Source organism: Gobius niger (genome assembly GCF_951799975.1).
Source record: "Gobius niger genome assembly, chromosome: 3".
Lineage (NCBI taxonomy): Eukaryota > Metazoa > Chordata > Actinopteri > Gobiiformes > Gobiidae > Gobius > Gobius niger.
The window spans coordinates 26,957,387-26,976,404 of record NC_136854.1 but is presented as its reverse complement, the minus strand read 5'-3'; the positions used below and the strand labels follow the sequence as shown (position 1 = coordinate 26,976,404).

General features: G+C 44.4%; 3 protein-coding genes across 3 annotated transcripts in view; 2 read left to right on the top strand and 1 right to left on the bottom strand.

The window, feature by feature from the left end:
* The window catches only part of crebbpa (CREB binding lysine acetyltransferase a), a 56,884-nt gene extending 52,844 nt beyond the window's left edge, over positions 1 to 4,040 (top strand). Inside the window, exons 30-31 of the mRNA XM_079552918.1 lie at positions 76 to 357; positions 449 to 4,040. Of these exons, the coding sequence (XP_079409044.1) occupies positions 76 to 357; positions 449 to 2,728 (2,562 nt within the window). The 3' untranslated portion in view covers positions 2,729 to 4,040. The remainder of the gene's footprint in view (positions 1 to 75; positions 358 to 448) is intronic.
* Positions 4,041 to 4,820: 780 nt separating this feature from the next.
* slx4 (SLX4 structure-specific endonuclease subunit homolog) lies at positions 4,821 to 14,150 on the top strand (the record flags this gene model as incomplete). Its single annotated transcript, XM_079553882.1, has 13 exons — positions 4,821 to 5,172; positions 5,498 to 5,684; positions 6,035 to 6,244; positions 6,313 to 6,554; positions 6,861 to 7,150; positions 7,222 to 7,480; positions 7,678 to 7,859; positions 7,949 to 8,095; positions 9,231 to 9,400; positions 9,665 to 11,667; positions 12,775 to 12,871; positions 13,039 to 13,320; positions 13,433 to 14,150. The coding sequence occupies 13 exons, from the start codon at positions 4,821 to 4,823 to the stop codon at positions 13,812 to 13,814; spliced, it is 4,803 nt and encodes a 1,600-aa protein (XP_079410008.1). The 3' UTR covers positions 13,815 to 14,150.
* Positions 14,151 to 14,752: 602 nt separating this feature from the next.
* On the bottom strand, positions 14,753 to 18,991 carry mcrip2 (MAPK regulated corepressor interacting protein 2). Its single transcript, XM_079553910.1, has 5 exons — positions 18,402 to 18,991; positions 18,187 to 18,256; positions 17,585 to 17,718; positions 16,363 to 16,464; positions 14,753 to 15,111 (listed from the first exon to the last, which is right to left on the bottom strand). The coding sequence occupies exons 1-5, from the start codon at positions 18,454 to 18,456 to the stop codon at positions 15,041 to 15,043; spliced, it is 432 nt and encodes a 143-aa protein (XP_079410036.1). The 5' UTR covers positions 18,457 to 18,991; the 3' UTR covers positions 14,753 to 15,040.
* Between the last annotated feature and the right edge of the window lie 27 nt (positions 18,992 to 19,018).

Here is a 19,018-nt window from a genome sequence, read left to right as displayed (position 1 = left end):
TATATGGCTGTAAAATGCAGGTGAATTTTGTTTGTGACTGTAATATTTATTGAACTCTTTTAAATACCACGGCAGGTGTTCTTTGTGATCCACCTTCACTCGGCTCCGATGATCAATACTCTGCCACCCCTTGTTGACCCGGACCCAATGCTGTCCTGTGACCTGATGGATGGACGAGATGCCTTTCTGACCTTGGCCAGAGACAAACACTGGGAGTTCAGCTCCCTTCGGAGGTGCAAGTGGAGCACAATGTGCATGCTTGTTGAGCTGCATAACCAGGGCCAGGACCGCTTCGTCTACACTTGTAATGAGTGCAAACATCATGTGGAGACTCGTTGGCACTGCACAGTTTGTGAGGTGAGCACTCTGTTCCTATTGCTTTTTGCAGTGTATTTAGTACCTTTTCTTAATATACAAATTACATTCTTTTTGTATTTTTCTTGGTCAGGACTTTGATTTGTGCATCAGTTGCTACAACTCAAATGGCCACGAGCATCAAATGGTCAAGTGGGGTCTTGGTCTGGACGACGACAACAACAGCCAGAGTGGGGAGGCCTCCAAGAGCCCACAAGAGAGCCGCCGCTTGAGCATCCAACGCTGCATCCAATCCTTAGTCCATGCTTGTCAGTGTCGCAATGCCAATTGCTCCCTCCCTTCCTGCCAGAAGATGAAGCGTGTGGTCCAACACACCAAAGGTTGCAAGCGCAAAACCAATGGTGGCTGCCCTGTCTGCAAACAGCTCATTGCTTTGTGTTGTTACCATGCCAAACACTGTCAGGAGAACAAATGTCCTGTCCCTTTCTGTTTGAATATCAAACACAAGCTTCGGCAGCAGCAATTGCAGCATAGGTTACAGCAAGCTCAATTAATGAGAAGGAGGATGGCCACCATGCAGGGCAGGACCATGCCACTACCATCCCCACCTGCTACAGCTGCTCCCAACACCCCTTCGGGTCATGCACAGCCCAATACTCCCCAGACTCCCCAGCAGCCCCTGTCCAACCAGCCCCAGACGCCCAACTCTGTGGGTGTAATGTCACCCTCTTACCCCAGTGCCCCTCGGAACGGGCAGCCCCAGGTGTCTCAAGGCAAACCTGGCCCTCAGGCGTCCCCCCTCCACCAGCAGCAGTCCCCTCTGCCCCAGCCACCTCAACAACAGCAGCAGATGACCCAACAGCCTCCACCGGCTGCAGTGAAGATGGCGCGACACATAGAAATCATTGCACAGGCCCAGCAGAACCAACAGAACTACAGGATCAACATCAATGGTCTGCCTATGAACCAAACTCCCCAGCAGCGCATGGCTGGTCCAATGCAGCCACCAATGCAGATGGTAGCAGGACCTCGGGGACCCCCGCAAGTCATGCAGCCTAACATAGCTCCTGGTCAGTGGCCTGGAGCAGCAGGCCCCATGCAGACTCCCCAACCCCAGCAGCCAGGTCTTGTCCCAGGCCAAAATCCGCAAACCATAGCCATGCAGAGACCTATGATGGCCCCTGGTCAGCAGCCTCAACCAGGACAACGGATGCTCATCCCACAGCAACCTGGAGCCCGACCACAAGCACCACAGAGGACTGGGGCAATCGCTCCAAATGCTCTACAAGACCTTCTCCGTACTCTCAAGTCCCCAAGCTCACCGCAACAACAGCAACAGGTTCTCAACATTCTTAAATCGAATCCTCAGCTTATGGCTGCATTCATCAAACAGCGGACAGCCAAGTACCATGCCAATCAACCACAGCAGCAGGCAGGTCAGCCACAGCAGCAGATGGGAGGGATGCAAGCCATGGCAATGCAAGGGGGAGCTGTACAGCGGCCAGGTATGCCCCCTCAACAAACTCCTGCTCAAGGCATGGCCACGTTAGGACCCCAAGGCCAGCTCCTGAATGCTGCACACAACACCAACCCTCAGCTACAAGAGCTGTACCGGCGGCAGCTCCTCAGACAACAGCAACAACAGCAGCAGCAACAACAGCAACAGCAGGGCGTGATGCCTCAAGGACACGGTCAGTTCCCCGCACAGGCCCCCGGGCCCACTGCCACCTATTCTCAGCTTCGCATGCAACAGCAACAGCAGCAGCAGCAGCAGCAGCAGATCACCATGCAGCCCGGGGTAGGAGCAACTGGGGGGCCAATGAGCCAACTGTCACCAATGAACCAGATGGGTCAGCCTGGCATGACCATGGACTCCACCCAGAATCTATTGCACCAACGAATGCTACAACAGCAGCAGCAAATCCCTCAGCAGCAGCAGGCCGTTCTCAAACAGCAGATGGGCTCTCCTGCTCAGCCCAGTCCCATGAGCCCCCAGACACACCTTCTGGCGGGACAGCCACCAGGCGGCCCGCACCTTCCTGGACAGCCTGCACTTACCAACGCTCTCAGCAACCAGGTCCGTTCCCCTGCCCCAGTCCAGTCGCCGTGTCCGCCCTCACAACAGCCACCCCAACAGACTCAGCTCCCACCACATTCCAGCCCCTCCCCACAAGTCCAAACGCAGCCACAGCCCTCTCCACAGCACCCGCCTCCACCCCACACAGGCTCCCCACACCCGGGCTTAGGGGGCCCACTGTCGGCATCTCTGGACCAGGGACATTTGGGGGCTCCAGAACAGAGCGCTATGCTACCACAGCTCAACACACCGAACAGAGGAGGACTGAACAGTGACTTGGGGATGGTGGGAGATGCTACAGGGGACACTCTAGAGAAGTTTGTTGAGGGATTGTAGCATCTGTGCTGGAACATATTAAGCAGTATCCCTCCCACGGGCCAACCATGGCTCCCGTCCCCCTGTTAGTTTTTTTGGATCACTATCCTGTCAGAGGGCTTTCTTCTTTCTATGGCGGAGAACGTTTTTGTACTGACATGTAAAAAGTTTCCTCTAAAGACAATTTGGTCAAAAGAGAATAAAACACTTCTAGGGAATATAATTCTTTCCCACACCCACATCTTTGGGTTTTCTTCCTTAAAATGTTGAGGGATTTGCAAGTTGCTTCTGAAATAAAAAAAATAAATCAAAGAATATATTTTTGGTTGAGACCAAATGTGTTCAATACTTATTTTTGGTTTGTATTTGGTATGGTTTCATGCCTTCTTGTTTCTTTTTATTAAAGAAAATGTACAATTGCATTATTATATTCATATCTTTTTATTTTGTACCTTTGGAGAAAGACCTTAAGACGTTTTGTGTTGCAACTGTAAACTATTTTTTTGTGTGTGTGGAGTTGGGCCAGGTTTTTGTTCTCTTCTGAAGCTGTCATACGTGGCAATTGTAATCTAGTGTTGTACCATTAGTCCAAATGATGCGTTCAGGGACAGACAGCTCCCTTTCTCTTTCTGTGTATGAAGAGCACTCGGTTGTAATTATATAGGAAATGGACTGCTGCAGGTTGTGTATACACAGGCATGTACGCAGGTGCACATGAAGACACTGACAAACCCTTAATCACTAAAATTGGTTTCAGAAGAAAAAAAAAAGGACTGCCATCTCAGTGGCCTGGTGTTTAGAAAAAAAAATCTGTCTTGCGGGTGTAAAATAAGTTTATTTGAATTTGTCATACTTTCTTGTCATGCAGATGTTGTAAAGTGTAAAGAGAGTGTGAGAAAAAGACTAGCCCCCTGAGCTGAGGAGGAATGATAGCTGGTTATTTGTATGCTACATCTTAAATGTTGCCCCATCTTCTTAAGTTTACACACAAGTTGTGAGCTGTATATGTGGAAGGGCACATCTGAGATTCATCCCAAGGAAAACAAAATGACAACCCTCATTCCCCTCACACAAAAACTTGAATTTGGGGATTACCTTTTTCTCCTATTGTAAATCAAGTTATTAAACAAAATACTATAAATATAAGGAAGAGAAAATGAAATCGCTGTACAAACTGGTAAAAGACTCATTTCTTACTTATATACCATATTGTTAAATAAACTGTGTGCAACAGAAGACCTCCGGTACTCTGTTGTCTAAAGAATGAGACATTGCTCATCGTTTTTGTTGTGTTCATTTGTTGCAGCTCAGTACTGTTTCTGGATCCTACAGTTTGGATTAAAGCCATGTATTTGCACGCACATTGCAAGTTAGTTTTCATTTTTAATTGAAGGTAGCTTTATTTTCGAAATAACTGAGTAGATTGACAATCTTTGCTTTTTTCTCGCATTGATTAGGATTTGTGTAATCAGACTCTGACAATACTTTGTGAAAAAGTGTTTTTTGTCAGACCCTTGTTAATGTCACTTCTGAAGATGTTAGTTGTAGTCATACGGGTCTGATTTATATAGGGCTTATCTACGTTTATCGGGCGCTCCTTTACACAATCGGTACAAATGTAAGTTTAGGGTTCCTATAATATTTGTGTTTTAAATGTTTATAAAAAGTATACAAAAAATATATATCTAAACATTTTTATTTGTCAAAAAGACGCTGGATCATAGAGTATTATATAGATCAATGACTGTAAAGTAGCTGTAAACTCATCCTAGTCATGTGACCGGAAGTAATCGGTTGGCATCCACGTGACCCGGAACAGAAACATGGAGCGGTTTAGTTGAACATGATTCTCGTAATAAAAACAAAGACCGGTGAGTCTTTTTTTTTAGCTGCAGATTTTAAAGTTTCAAACTATTACATTAAGCTTAGTACAGTTAAGTAGCACAACAACCATGGATCGTGAATCCAGCACGAGAGATAACTGTTTTAGTGTCAGTGGTGATAGCGTTGTATGTTGACCTAGCTAACGATACAACAGTGACCGAACTACACAATAAACATGAGTTTTACTGAAGGCGGTCCCTCGGTATGGCATTAACACGGAAAGACAAATATGGATGACTCAGAACTGGACTTTGCAGACCTTTGCTCCAAACTCCTCAGAAGGAATCGCAAAAAAACAGTGGATCCGCGACAACAGCAGAAGATCTCGACACAGCAGCCCAGCAGTCAAAGCAAGAGCAAGAGCAAGAAAGATGACAACGCCGAGTCTCAGAGTTTCCCTGCTGTCCCTGTCGGTACAGGCGCTGTCCCAGGCCCATCTGTGTCTGCCGAAAGTGGTACAAGGGCAAAAGATAAGGTTCTCCACAAGATGCAGCAGTTCAGAAGAGATGATCCACAAAGAATGGTGTTAAGCGACCAGAGTCGACCTACAGACCAGGAAAACCACTGCCCCTATCAGCAAGGTATGTTGTGTTTCTCAACCCACGACACTGAAGACTGAACAGTGCCATCTATGCAGCAGCTGCCATAGGGCCTGCAATCTTTTTAATTTGCTGTTTATCTACAAACTATCTGAAACCAGCATCCAATAGTGTCATATCATACATATTATTTTCTTAAAGCAAATGTCACTTTTCTATACCCATGAAAAAGTGGAACAACTTATATATTGATACGACAGAGGCTCAAATGACTGTGTGCAGTACAACCAAAAGATGCGGTCACCCTAGTTGTGCATGTTCCTTTTAAAACATGAGCATATTGTTTTTTTTTGCCTGGATGAATCAGAGTGTCAGGAAGTGGAGCGCCCGGAACCCGTGGACAGCGATGAAGCTTTGGCAATGCGTCTGCAGCAGGAGCTGGACAGAGAGACTCTCCTTGTTGATCTGGAGGACGAAGGGCTGTTCTTTTGTCAGCTCTGCAATAAAGACCTATCACACATGACACCCGAGGGACGCACACAGCACACAAACAGGTATGTCATTCTCATGAGGGAAATGGAGGATAATTCACGGATTGTAGAATGGTAGACGGCACTTAACGAATACCAAACCCCGACTATAGTTCCTCCAAACCTGAGATGAGTTCATTTATCTTATTTTATTCCATTTTATATTTATATTTTATCTGGCATCATAACAATGAACTGGAAAATCTCTGCTCTGTGTCTTTGGGCAGCATTCCAGATTTTGTTCCGTTTGCCCCAGATTTTCCTACATATTTGATGTTATTTTCTACATTCAGCTCAAAGCAAATCGTAACAGATTTCTTTCATTTTTATCTTTTCTTGTTCTTCTTGCTCTCTGTCTGTCTCTCATCTTGCAGATGTTTGGATGAGAAAGAAGACCACATTGCTCCTCCACCGCCTCCTGCTGGAGTGCTGGAATGTCCCATTTGTGGAAAGGGCTTCAAGTCTCAAAAAAGTCGGTCGTCCCATCTGAAGCGTTGTTCCTCCGATATGGGTGTCCCCCCTGCTGTGCTGCTGCAGGCTCTGCAGAGGCAGACTGAGGAGACCCAAAGCACCACAACAGCCAGGTAATGTAATCTCAAGTGGAGCTGCATTATAATAGGGTAAAACGTCATGGTGTTGTCTATGCTTTCAGTGCACAGAGTGGCAGCCAAAAAAGAAAAGGTTCCAAGTCAAGCATGCCAGTCAGTAAAAAATCCAGGAAGAAGGTTAAGAATCTCGATGAAGACACCATGATGGCCATGGCTTTGTCCTCATCATTGCTGGAACAAGAGCGAGAGAAGGAGAGGGAGACACAAGCCGTGAGAGACATCATTATTGAGACAACTGCCCCAAACCTGTCCAGGAGTCCTGCTCTGAAGTGGAAACCAAATGCAGGTTAGCTTATATGATCAATTTATGAACAAGCTACTCATGTGAAGTTAGCTGGCAAAGGCTAAAAAGCACGTGAATGATGACTTCACACATTCAGTGGTTAGTGCTCTCTCTCTGTGTGGAGTTTGGACGTTCGCCCCATGTCTGTGTGGGTTTCCTCTGGGTTCTCCCATAAATCTAATGCTCCAGAGAAAAAATGGATCAAATGCATAATACCTTATTGTATACCTTAATTAACATGTAATACCTTTTTAATTAATTAAATGTGTCTGTTGAAAAGATGTCATTTCGTGTTGTCTCATTCTGTAGGTGCAGGACGCAGTAAAAAGAAAAAAGGTGGAATGCCTCGGCCTCCTCCACTGCTCCTGGTTCAAGACACTGGGGTTGCTCTGGCCCGGATACAGGAGCGTGTTTCTGCTCTCCTTCTGCACAGTCGCGCCCCTTCTCCTCCCACTCCCACTCGGAGCCCCTCTGGCTTGCCTGGCTGGAGAGATGCTGCCCCTCTTTGGCAGAAAAGCGCATTGCTCTCCGTTTTTTGTGCAACAGATTTTTATTCTCCAGAACTCGAAGAATTCATTGTGCCTGAGGAAGCAAAAGCTGTAAGAAAATGATTCACTGATTTTAATCAAACTAATTGCTCTTACATTGTTTGATTTTCTGTCTATTTCAGAATATTGTTCCCTCTTGTGCAAGTGGGGACAATCCAGACGCTACAATGCAACTTGTGAAATTAGGAACTCCTGTAACGGCCTCCAGATCCTCCATCCTCCCAACTGCCTCCCAAACAGGACGCTCCTCACCTGCTGCTTCTAGCCAGGGCACAGAGCAGCTCCTGGGGTGCAGCCAGGCTCTCAAAGACCTCATGGACTTGGCTGAAGACGGAATGACTCTGACGCAGTTCAGCTATTCTACCACACAGCCAACTAAAGGTGAAGAATACCAAGAATTATTCTTGGATATAACATTATAAGCATTTGTCGCAAGTTCAAGAGCTATTTTGCACCCTAAATCCACCCTAATTAATCAACCAGAAAAAGGCATAATTTTGTATTTATGGAAAATGTATTTGCTGTATTTGAACTGCACAATGATGCAGTACAATCGAACAGTTGTGTCTGTGTTGCAGAGCAGCAAAGCGGCACATGCCACTCCGCGAACTTACCTTCGAGTGGCTTTGTTTTGGAAGAGGAAGAGGAGCAGCCTAACCTTGGAGTCAGCGGCTTTTTACCCGAGACACTGGACGACATTCATAAAAAGCCATTAGGAACAGCGTCTAAGGGAGAGGAACGGGGAGGCAAACAGCACTCGGTAAGAAAATGATGTAAATGCTGTATACATGCAGAAGTTTTTGTAGTTGTCATGTGTTTTTGTTTTGTTTCTGTACTTCTCCATTCTAGTTGCTTCTGTCTAAACTGGCCCTAGACTTGGGCAGCATGGTTAACAACCCTCAGCTCAGCGATGTGCAGCTACAGGTGGACAGTGGGGAGGTCTACTTTGCTCATTCATTCATGGTGTACGCACGTTGCCCCCTGCTGGCAGAGATGGTAAACGATTACTTATGTTACAGAGGCCACATTATTACGGTATCTCCCAGAATCACATAATAGTGAATTAGGAATTATTCTACTCCCAACACCAATTTTGATATTTTACTGATGATGGTGAAATTAACCTTTTAACCCGCATCGTAACCAAGCGCATTTTGTGCTCTTCATTTTTCCTCCAATCTAAAAGCTTCTTTACTCATTTGAAAGCTAAGGCCAAAACTCTTTCCTTATTTTTTGGGGTCTTGTTTTCATCATGTTTTTGAAGGGTTTTCTTAAAGGTTTTCGCTCAGAATCAGAATTGTATTTAGTGCCATTGTTTGAGGACAGGTTCACAAACTAGGAATGTTTCTCGGTACACTTGTGCAACATAAAACACAGACTTTAGAGCAACATAAGCTATGAAAACTTTAAACCTATAAGACTCTATAGGCATGCAGAAAGAAGATTAAAATAAATAAATAATAAAAATATAAAAAGTAAAATATGATCGGATGACAGCAATTTGACATCGAACAACAGCCGTATTGTATTCATAGATGTTGCGTTTTTGTGTCATCTGTTACATTGCACTGAAAAAAGGAAATTCTGCCAAAACACTTCAAAAAAGCAATGAAAATTTGACGAAATTGCAACAAAACAACGTAGACGTGTGGAAAAATGTGTCGAAAAACCTTACAACTCACTGGCCCACAGGCCGTGAGCTCTCAGGTCTAGAAGCTTTAAGATTTGGCTAAAGCTGAACTGGAGAAAATGTGCTTGGTTTACGACGGGGGTTAAAATGTCCCATGTTTGTCTCATCATTGGGCTGTTTCTTAGTCAAATACTTTTACTGTCTTTCGCCCAAACGTTTTGTCTGGCGTTTCCCTCGGGCCTTTCATTTATACTTTTATTAGAAAGTGAACAACTACACCCATACGCCCTGGTAACTATGGATACAGCACCAGATTCTACAGAGTTAGGGAAATGTAATCACATATACAGTGGGGAAAAAAAGTATTTGGCCAAAATCCAATAGAATGTCTATGTGAAACTGACCAAATACTTTTTTTCCCCACTGTATATGTAGAGTAGAGTAGGGCTGGTGGAAACGATGATGAGAATTCAACGTACCCCCTTCTGCTTCTCTTTTCAGATACATGAAAGTGGCTTTGGGGTGCAGGAGGAGGGAGTTCCTGCTGCTCAGAGGGTGCTGCTGAATGATGTCCCGGGACAGGCTGTGTTCGCTCTGCTGCAATACCTCTACACAGCTCACTGCTCCTTTCCATCTTCAGTTCAACCTTTTGTCCTCGAGCTGGCGTCCAGGTCTCACTTTAATCACTTCATCACAAAGGGAATTGTTTAACTTCACTTTCTGTTATGTTTTTGCTTGTTTTTTTTCTCACCACAAAATGCTTCATTCGAAAGTACCACACTTTTCATTACTTTTGCTTATACATATAGTAAAATGTTTTAATTATTGCACAAAATCTCGTATAAAGCCTTTAAACTGGATACAGCATGCAGTTTCTATGCAGATGAAGACCATACAGTCATTTTGCATGTCCAATTTAAAGCTTTTGTCTCCAGGTTTGACTTGAAAGATCTTCAGGATTTTTGCCAACTTCAGGAAGAGACTGACAAGCACAACCAGCATCCTGGCGCTCAAACCGATGAGGCTTTCATTGAGCTACTCCGCTCCATGTGGAACGACGAGGACACAGAGGACGACGGGACAGACCATAACCATTTTGACAACAGTAACGAGATGGGCGAACAGCCAGGGGATCTTAGGTTAGGGGACAGAGAAATACCAGAGGAGCGGGTCAACGAGGATGAACTGGTGGAAATCTACGAGTTTGCCGCCACTCAGAGAAAGAGAGAAGACGGTGAGAGTGCGGAGGAGGAAAAGGTTAACGATACAGATGTGCCTGAAGTGTTCACGAGTCCGACAAAGAAAGATGACACTAAAAGCGACTCCAGTTTGGACCGCAGTTACAATCGACTTTTCTCTCAGCCCTGGGGTGAGTTTGAGGAAAAAGATCTGTCCACATTACCAGGAAATAATTCGCGATTACAGCCCCGTCTACCGTCGTCTGAAATCTCCGCCCGAATGTTGCTTCAGTCGTCAGCGAGTGTGATCGATAAACTGTCTCCGAGCCCTCCGCCCAATTCGCGAAACCTGCCCGTCCCAGGTCTGTCTCCAGGATTGGCCCCCGATGAAGTCACTCACTGTGGAGGGTGTGAAGGAAGTGATGAGATGTTGAATAAGTCAAAGAATAAAAGTGTAAAATATGCTCAAGTTGAACCGATTTCCCCTCACACATCCTCTACACGCAAAGAGCCTGAGCTGGTAGTTTTGTCCGATTCCAGTGATGACATGAACATCGATCTTACGCAGAGTTCAAACAGTCCTTCGCCAAAAAACGCAAAGAGCTACACCGGCATTAAAGGACATCACATGCCTAATTTACGTGATCAACTTTCAGATGATGAGGGAAGTCAGGGGGATTGCTCTGCAGAGGTCTCTTGGCTCATCCCCTCCACGCCGGTCCAGCCAGGGAAGAGTGTCCGCACAAGTTCCTCGCAAACCAAAAGCAGCATTTGTCGGACTCGGCTCTTCCCGAAACACGACGGTTCGCTGCGCTCTCCTCCACACAGCCCTGAACGTTCCACTGCTGAAGATTCGTTGCACAAAACCTCTTCAAGAAAACCGTCAACATCGAGCTCAAAGACGAGTGATAGACGAGGCGTTCTGGACGTTACAAAGGACAAACAGTTAGACTCTTCCGGGTTCGCGGTTCCCAGAAGTCCTTCCAAGTATTCTCACCTTGCAAGCCACTCTCGCTCGCATCTGAATTCTTCCAAACAGGACACGCCCCTCCCCATCCCGGCCTATAGCAGCACACCTGTACAGATGGACATAACTAAGCTACTATCAGATTCGCCATTCAGTGCAGAAAGGGTGGCAGCAACTCAAAATGAAACGGACAGGATCCCTCCAAGTCCGGAGAAAGCAGAAGTTCAGAGCTTCCATCTGTCTCCCCTATCGGAGCGTTCCTCATCCCAAAGCAAGGCCAGCAGTAGGTCTTACAATAAAAATAGCCTTTCAGAAGACTGCAAAAGAGGTTCCAGAGTGGAGAATGAGGTGATAAGTTTGGGAAATAATGATGATGATAATTTTGAGGCAGGAGGAGGAGAGTCCAGTTTTAGGCAAAGCTTTATGGATGAGCCTCCTATGGCTTTCAACGACTCGTGGGGTCTGGATGCCTGTGTTGAAAACCCCTGCTTTAGTCTAAAACTTGAAGATAGCAAGGGATCTCTTCAGCAGAAGGATAGCCCCAATTTCCAAGCAACTTCACTGATCTCTCCTCCATCCACGCTCCCAGACCAACGGACTAATGCCAGGACTGTTGTATCTCCAAACAAAAAGTCAGCGACTGCTATCTCGTCCGATGAAATTGAACCAGAGTACAACAACAGTCTCATGGACTCCCAAATCTGGGACAGCTGGGAGGAGGAAGACGACCAGAAAGATGCCACCCCACCTCTTTCTGAGAGACTGAAACCTGCAGCAAAACACAAGACCCCAAGTAAGTGCTTGTACATATATTAGAAACATTATGTTTAAGGTTGAAAGATTGTATCTAGCTTTCATTGATTGAATGAATTTCAGCCCCATGTGGGGCTACAAAAACACATTGCAGCCCCACATGGCTACAATGTGTTGTTTGTATCCTGATCTCTCATTATGTCAGTGCCCTCTGCTGGACACGTGTGGAATTATTTCCTTTTATTTTTATTTAAGCAGCCCCCTCATAGCTGGAGTGAGCATTCTGGTCATTTCTTTAAAAAAATCATAACTGCACAGGAATGGGCTAGAAACATCCTTTTTTTTGACATACTCAGGAATTTATGCTCTACGAGTCGCAAGCCGGATTGAATCATCTTGCGGGCCGGGGTTTGCCCATGTCTGGGCTAGAGGAAGGCTAGCAAAAACAGCTTCTAGGCTAGCTATTAGCAAACATGCTTCGCAGTGGAGACAATTAGAGTGCTGACATAACCATATCCTCATGACTAGGGCTGGGTACCGTTAACCCGGTTAGGTTCTACTGGTATCAAAAAAATTAAAGTATCAAAAGCAGGAACTGGAAAATAAATCTATCTTTAGTTTTTTTTTGCTGTTGCTCCAGAGACAGTATTAGTAGTAGTAAGTGACTTGGTTGTTTCAGCTCAAATAAATTATTTTTTGCTTCAATTTTTCTTGTTTTCACAATTTTCTCCCATTTTTTATTTTGATATTTTCCCTCTTTTTTTTTTTACACAGTCTTTCCATATTTTTGTCACAATTTCTCCCATTTTCCCCCCAAATTATTCCCCATTTTTCACACATTGCTTGACATTGGAGATGAACCCGATATTGTAAATTTGCAGATCTTCCACACATTATTGTTCTGCTTTTTGGTTCTAGACGACAAATATTTTAGTAAGTACTGGTATCGAAAAAATGTAACAATACCCAGCCCTACTCATGACATCAGCATTTTCCTGAAAAGGGCAGAAAATGCATCAGACAAGCGTGAATGAAATAAAACTAACTTAAGAAAAACTCAGAAAAGTCAGTTTTGATATTTGACCAAACATACAGTGTGCTGTCATAATTAAAATTAAAATCACAATATTGTGTCTTTTATGTATAGTATCAAACTTCAAAAAGCGCCAGGCCCAGGTTCCCATTACTCCAATGCCTCACTACTCAGACATGGACACGCCAGACCTCAAGAACAAGCTGAGCAAGTACGTAACAATTCACATTCACAGTAATGGACTTTTAATCATTCAGTGGGCAATCTATAATCTAGTCACCTCTTCCACAGTCAGATTAATCTGTCTGGGCCTGCTCTGTTACCCCTCCATCTGTCTCATTCACACGTGTTAATCTGTCTTTTTGTGTATGTGTGTAGGTTTGGGGTTCGCCCTTTGCCAAAACGCCAAATGATTGTAAAACTAAAGGAGATCCACCAGTACACCCACCAGCTGATCAGATCGGACTCTGAGGATGAGGCGCCCTCTGCTGGTCAAACATCCCAGGCCAAAGTCTCCAGTTCAGCAGCTTGCAGACCTGCCCCCTGTGCACAAACGACGTTCAAACTCCCTACAGCCTCGCCCAGTAAACCGTCCCGGGACGACGAGCCACTGTCAGCCTCTCAGGGCTCCAACACATCCTCCACTGCTGAATCTGAAAGGTATAAGTTGACGCTGTAAGAAAAACAGCAGAACCACTGGCTTAGAGATAGAAATGCTAACTATTACATACTGAGGCTATATAATTAGTTAAATCGTGCTTTGTTTGCACAGGTCAAACCCAGAGCTGGTGCAGTTGTCTGACGGGGACTCGGACAGTGACGGGGGCGTCTCTGCCTCTCAGTCAGCGTCTCGTCTGCAGGATCGGCTCCAGGCAGTCCGGGCTTTCATTTTGTCCGATTCGAGTCTTTATAACCAGATCCTCCAGTACAAGCCTCTGGTCCTGTCCCAGTTCCAGCAGCAGCTAAAAGCCGCAGGGATACGACTTGGTATCACAAAGCTGGCCGACTACCTGGACTCTCAGTGCATCACCTTCACTACAGCCAAACCAGCCAAACCGGGCCAATCTGCCCCCGGCCGCAGACGGGTCAAAAAGACCAAGACAGTTGGCGAGGGCAAAGTGAGGCAGAAAAAAACGACTTCAGCCCCACATTGACATTTTAATAAATTTGGACATTTTTACTTCATGATGTTGATAAAATATTTTTTAAATATTTGTAGCTAAGAATGTTTTTGTGATATTTATATTATTGACCCTCTGTAAAATAAATCTGTTTCAAGTTCAACCAAGCTCAAGGTTTGATATTTGTGAACATGCAATTTCTCATTTTACTTCTAGAGCCTCCAGAGCTCAGTTACAGCGCTTTAACTACTGGAGTCTACACTAGCACTTAATAGGACATGATTGGGGACAGGTGCTGGGATTGTGTAGGTAGGAGAAAGCTGGTTTTATTTGCAGGATCTGGCAACCCTGAGTGTGAGGCTCATTCTCATTGAATACGAGCGATCGCTGTTATTGTTTACTTCTACAATTTTCGCCGGAGGTTTTGGTGAATGGTAGGCAACAGCTGATGCATCCAGGCCTCTAACTCAGTTTTATAAAATGATCAGCTACAGCGCAAGAGAAGCAATGCCCTCTTTATGAACATTGTTTTTGCCGATCATAGGATTTTAATAACATTTTTATCATTATATTAATATGAAAAAGTAAAATGCCTACCACGGCCAACGGATGTGACGACATAGCGATCGCTCGTATGTAAAACAAACTTTTTATTTTAAATGCAAATGCACACTCGTTGTGTCCTTGGGCAAGACATTTCACCCTACTTGCCTCCAGTGTTTGCATACATTGGTGTATGAATGAGAGAGTGAATGGGTGACTGGTTCCTTACTGTAAAGCGCTTTGGGCCTAACTGTCATTGTGCAAATAAACTAACATTGCAATAGTTATCAACATAATATTCAACCATAATTACCTCATGTGTCGACACAAACACTGTAGGTCATGTTTATGAAATGTTCACAAAAATGGTGTGTACCCTGCTTTTAAGCTTAAGCAAGCATGTATTAATATCAATGTAAAGGAAAGACAAACAATCTTGAAAAACACTTTACTTTTTTCTAGTCAAAATACTCAAAAGATCAGCAAACAAATGCGTACAGCTGAGGCGTGTTAGTAGATCATCCAAGTTGAGGGAGGAGAGCAGCACCTCCGGTCGACTGTCAGTTCAGTGGAGGCAGTGCGCTGCAGTCTCCTGTGTCCTCATCCTCTACATTAGACTCCCACATTCGGCCTGGAGACAGACGCTGCTCATCTCCATGTGGTGGAGACCGCTGCAGCATTCACTCTGGGCTACTCTGCACTGGGCTCTTGTGCATTTAGGACAGGTTAGCAATGTTAGCCAGGAAGCGCTGGGCCCACCAGTCCTCCAGGTCAATCGGCACAAAATCTGAAACGACAGCAGCAGTTACAACACATGTCAGTTTTGGAAGAATTTAGGTTTTAATCTTTTTGTTTTGATAGCTCTGAGGTTGCAACGCCTTGAAAGTACACTGTAGAAAAGTGACTTAAGAGTTGTTTTTTTTGTTTATTAGCAGATGTTGGTACTAATTTGATACTAATTACTATTATTTATGTACTTGGATGGGTATATGTCCAGACTTTTTGACTACGGTATACCGCTTTGAAAAACTTGATAACACAGGCTTATAAAGCGCAATACAAGTATAAGCCATTGTTATTGTTATTGTTATTGTTAAGACGATTTTGGCAACATTTTTGATTGAAAATTTAAAGCAGAACTAAGTAACTTGTTTACCATAATAAATCCTTTCCATAGTCCCTCTGGGGGTAATACAAGTGTTAATGGGATGATTGGGAGGTCTTTCACCTCCCCCTTTTTTTTGTAGTTTCTTACACCATTAGGTCAAGTGTATGTGATGTTTCGAAATGTCACATATCACTGCTGTGCAGACCCTTAGTTTCTATCACTGTATTCTTATTTTGGATCCAGCTCGCAGGTTTTACTGCCTTTGGATGTGCGTGCCTATTTTCTTTTTAGCGTAGTATTTACTCTCACGGACAATTAAGGAGTAAAAAAACATAACATGCTACGACACCTGCAGTGGTGCTTATGGCCTCTAGCGGCATTAGTTACTTAGTACTGCTTTAACACTTTTTCACATAATATCTTACAGACGTGCATGAATATGTCGCACGTGTCTCGCATATACTGTTTGATGATATATTATTTGTAGTCATGTTGAATTGAATGTTACTGGCGCATTGAGTTGTTGCCTTATGTACGAAATGCGCGGTATAAAGAAAGTTGCCTTGCCTACTGACACCATGGGGTGGCCTTTGCTACCACTGGCCACCCCCTAGACGTGTCCCTGTGTGTGCCCTTTATCCTTAAATGACTTGAGTCTGATATGAGTTGCTCCGAAGGCCACTGGTCCGGTGTAGACAGGTGTGGGCAGACTTGGTTAAATATTAAAGTATTACAGCAGTTTCCCCATGGCCACAGATGCAGCCAAAACCTGCGGCTGATCATTCATTCAACTTTCTTTTACTATGAAAGTTAACCACGGTCAATAAACTCATCAGACTCGTAGACAAAGTTCACCAGGTTACAATCAATGAGTGCATTATCTTTTACAATGTGCAGTGCTCTTTTGTAGTAGCAAATCTTTGGACTTACTCTTCATTGCAGCACTTGGGGTCTTCTCAGTGTACTGGATCGGGCCTTTGCTTTCTGTCACGTCTGCACCGTTTTCCAGTTTTTGTTCCACCTCCTGCCATGCTGCGCAAAGACAAAATTGTTTCAGACAAACAAAAAAAGTTCCAAATAATACTCATGGAGCACACCGACAGGAAGGCGTTTATCAGCTTTATCTCAAAATAGCAAGATTGTGGCACTGACTGGAAAAGTTCATCTCGGTTTACTTTTCTATTTCGATTTGAATGAGCGTTTAGGTATTGGGTAAGAAAACCAGATAACTCTTATACAACTAAACTTGAGAATCACAAAAGGACAGTCACGGCACAGTGCAGGTCCGAACTGGCAGCAGCCCAAGACCAACCAAGAAAGCTGCTTCTCACACTGTAGCTCATTCATCCATCAGCGCAGGACGACTGGCAAAGGCAAAGGCTAATGCATGCAAGGAGTTACATTTCTACCACAGCTTTGAATTGTTGAATATGTGTATGGCACTTTGTGAATCATCCTGTTGAACATTTAACCATGATGTGACTATAAGGACCCAGTGAATGAATAACATTGTAAAATCCCATAGATTCAAACCACTGTACTAGATGCTCGTCCACACTAAAGGGGGAATGCACGACAAGGAATACACTTACAGCTAATGTTTATTTTACTTCAGGCCACTATACCTGATTTGTTTTTTTTCTAGTAATGGAATGAAACTTGCTTTGACCTCATTTAGAAAATTCTAAACATGGACATGGAAAAAAGCAAGATGCATCTAATTATAAAGCATTTGCATCAATTTCATGATCTTGCAGTCTAGCTTTTTAGCATTTCTGTGGCCGTGACCCTGGAAAATAGTGAAATGTGCCTGTAAACGTTTCCCTGTGAAGAATTGTGATGCGACAAATCATTTAGTAAAGTTAGGAATGAGTTCGGATCAACAAACATTTTAAATGAGTGGCTTCCTCTTGCATTGTTTGTTATTAAAAAGAAATCAGGTTGCACCACTGAAATTCAAACCGCTTATTTTCCAATTACGTTTACTGTATTTTAATTGTTACGATATCCTACTTGTTTTACTCATAGACTATACAGTATCAAATGGACTTCTTGATGGCCATCCAACAGTCTCATACCCATTTGTTGAGGTGCTGTTGCTCGAGACATAGGCACCAGAAAGTACCAAAGCTCTGAGTGCAGTTTTCCTCACCTTCGTACACAAATCTGACGTTCTCCTCGTGGGCAGGAGTGAAGCCCTCAGCTGGACCGTCTGTCTTCTGTGTGGCTGCTCCATTGTAGCGCTTTCCATTGAGACGATGAAACACAATCTTTGGAGGAGGAGAGCTGCCGGTAAAAAAAAAAAACAGTTGCATCAACATTAAAGTAATGTTCGGCAAAGCTGTGGAAAAACCTAATGTTATTTGTAAATGTTGCTTTTCATGGAATGTTGGCAATGGGCCATGCAAGAGTTTTTTTTTTTTTGTGGCTGTAGTTAAGGTCAACCTGTGAGGCAAACGCTTGAGACTGTCTTGAGGATAAATGAAGTTTGTAAGTCTCTTTCAGTAGACTCTGTTTGATCAACTTAAAAAAAGCACATGAGGGGTGAAGCTATTGGACACAATTCATCATATTAGCAGAATAACTCGTGCTCCTTGCGCGCGTGTTCATAAGTCACCGATGCCTGATCACACTATGGAGCAGGGCACACACGCGTAGTATTTTGGCACAACAGGCGCTTCTTACGCAGCCGTTGGCGCAAATATTTCCAAAACAGAGGACATTACCAAACCAAAACACCCGTGCGTTACTTACTCTGAGGTCAGCCAAGACGTGGGCTTGAGTTTCAAGTCGCTGAACTTACTTTCAACTTGCTGTGTGGGACCTTTGGAACGACAAAGTTACACTAAGTTCATTGTGTCGTGCATTTCGTTAAATTGCATTTCATTCAAGAACCTCAAAGTCAAGCAAAATGACGTTACGTTGCATCATTACGCATTTAGATAACATCGTGCGCAATGCTAACTCACCTGTCCTTCGTTGTGTAACAAGTTTGCTGGGACCTCTGGTGATTGTGTACATCATGTGAACGCCGACAAAATAGAAAATTTAATTCCTATCACAGAGATGAAATCGTAGAGAATGCTATTATCTGCTGTCAACAACTCCCAGTCCACAGCTCGCTGCGCCTCAGCACTACGCACACGCAACCAACCGACGTAAAGACGTGTCCCCCACTCGTCCTGCACAAGACACTGACAACAGCGGCTTAATCCTTTGACAGCGGCGTATTTAAGTAGACCCTCTTAACCAGCGGGTGTCCGACGGCGCTGAAGTCACGGTCACAGTTCACAGTCCAGTGTCGTGGAGGTCATCCAAGGAGAAAGTTCCAGCGGCTCCACATGCTGCAGGACGAGTTGTGCGTAATGAGCTCCGTGTGACAGGACACTCCGTGCCCAGGCCGGGGGTCTATGCGCGTTCCGCTACTGCTGCTGTGCATTGACAGACCACAACACCGTTTTCAGGCCGACGAGGATCTACTTAATATTGACATCTGCGAGAAACGCGACCACGTTTGGATTTGTGTTAAGGCACCGTGACTTCACAGTGCGCTTCCGGTTTGTTTTCAGCATAAAATGGTGACCAG

Bases quoted from the DNA above. Each gene is read 5' to 3' on its own strand.
- mcrip2 (XM_079553910.1), bottom strand. From the start codon at position 18,456: ATGATGTACACAATCACCAGAGGTCCCAGCAAACTTGTTACACAACGA. The intron at 18,257-18,401 runs GTGAGTTAGCAT...GTCGTTCCAAAG, and splicing joins TGTTACACAACGAAGGACAG to GTCCCACACAGCAAGTTGAA. The intron at 15,112-16,362 runs GTAAGTCCAAAG...CTGTCGTTTCAG, and splicing joins CCCAAGTGCTGCAATGAAGA to ATTTTGTGCCGATTGACCTG.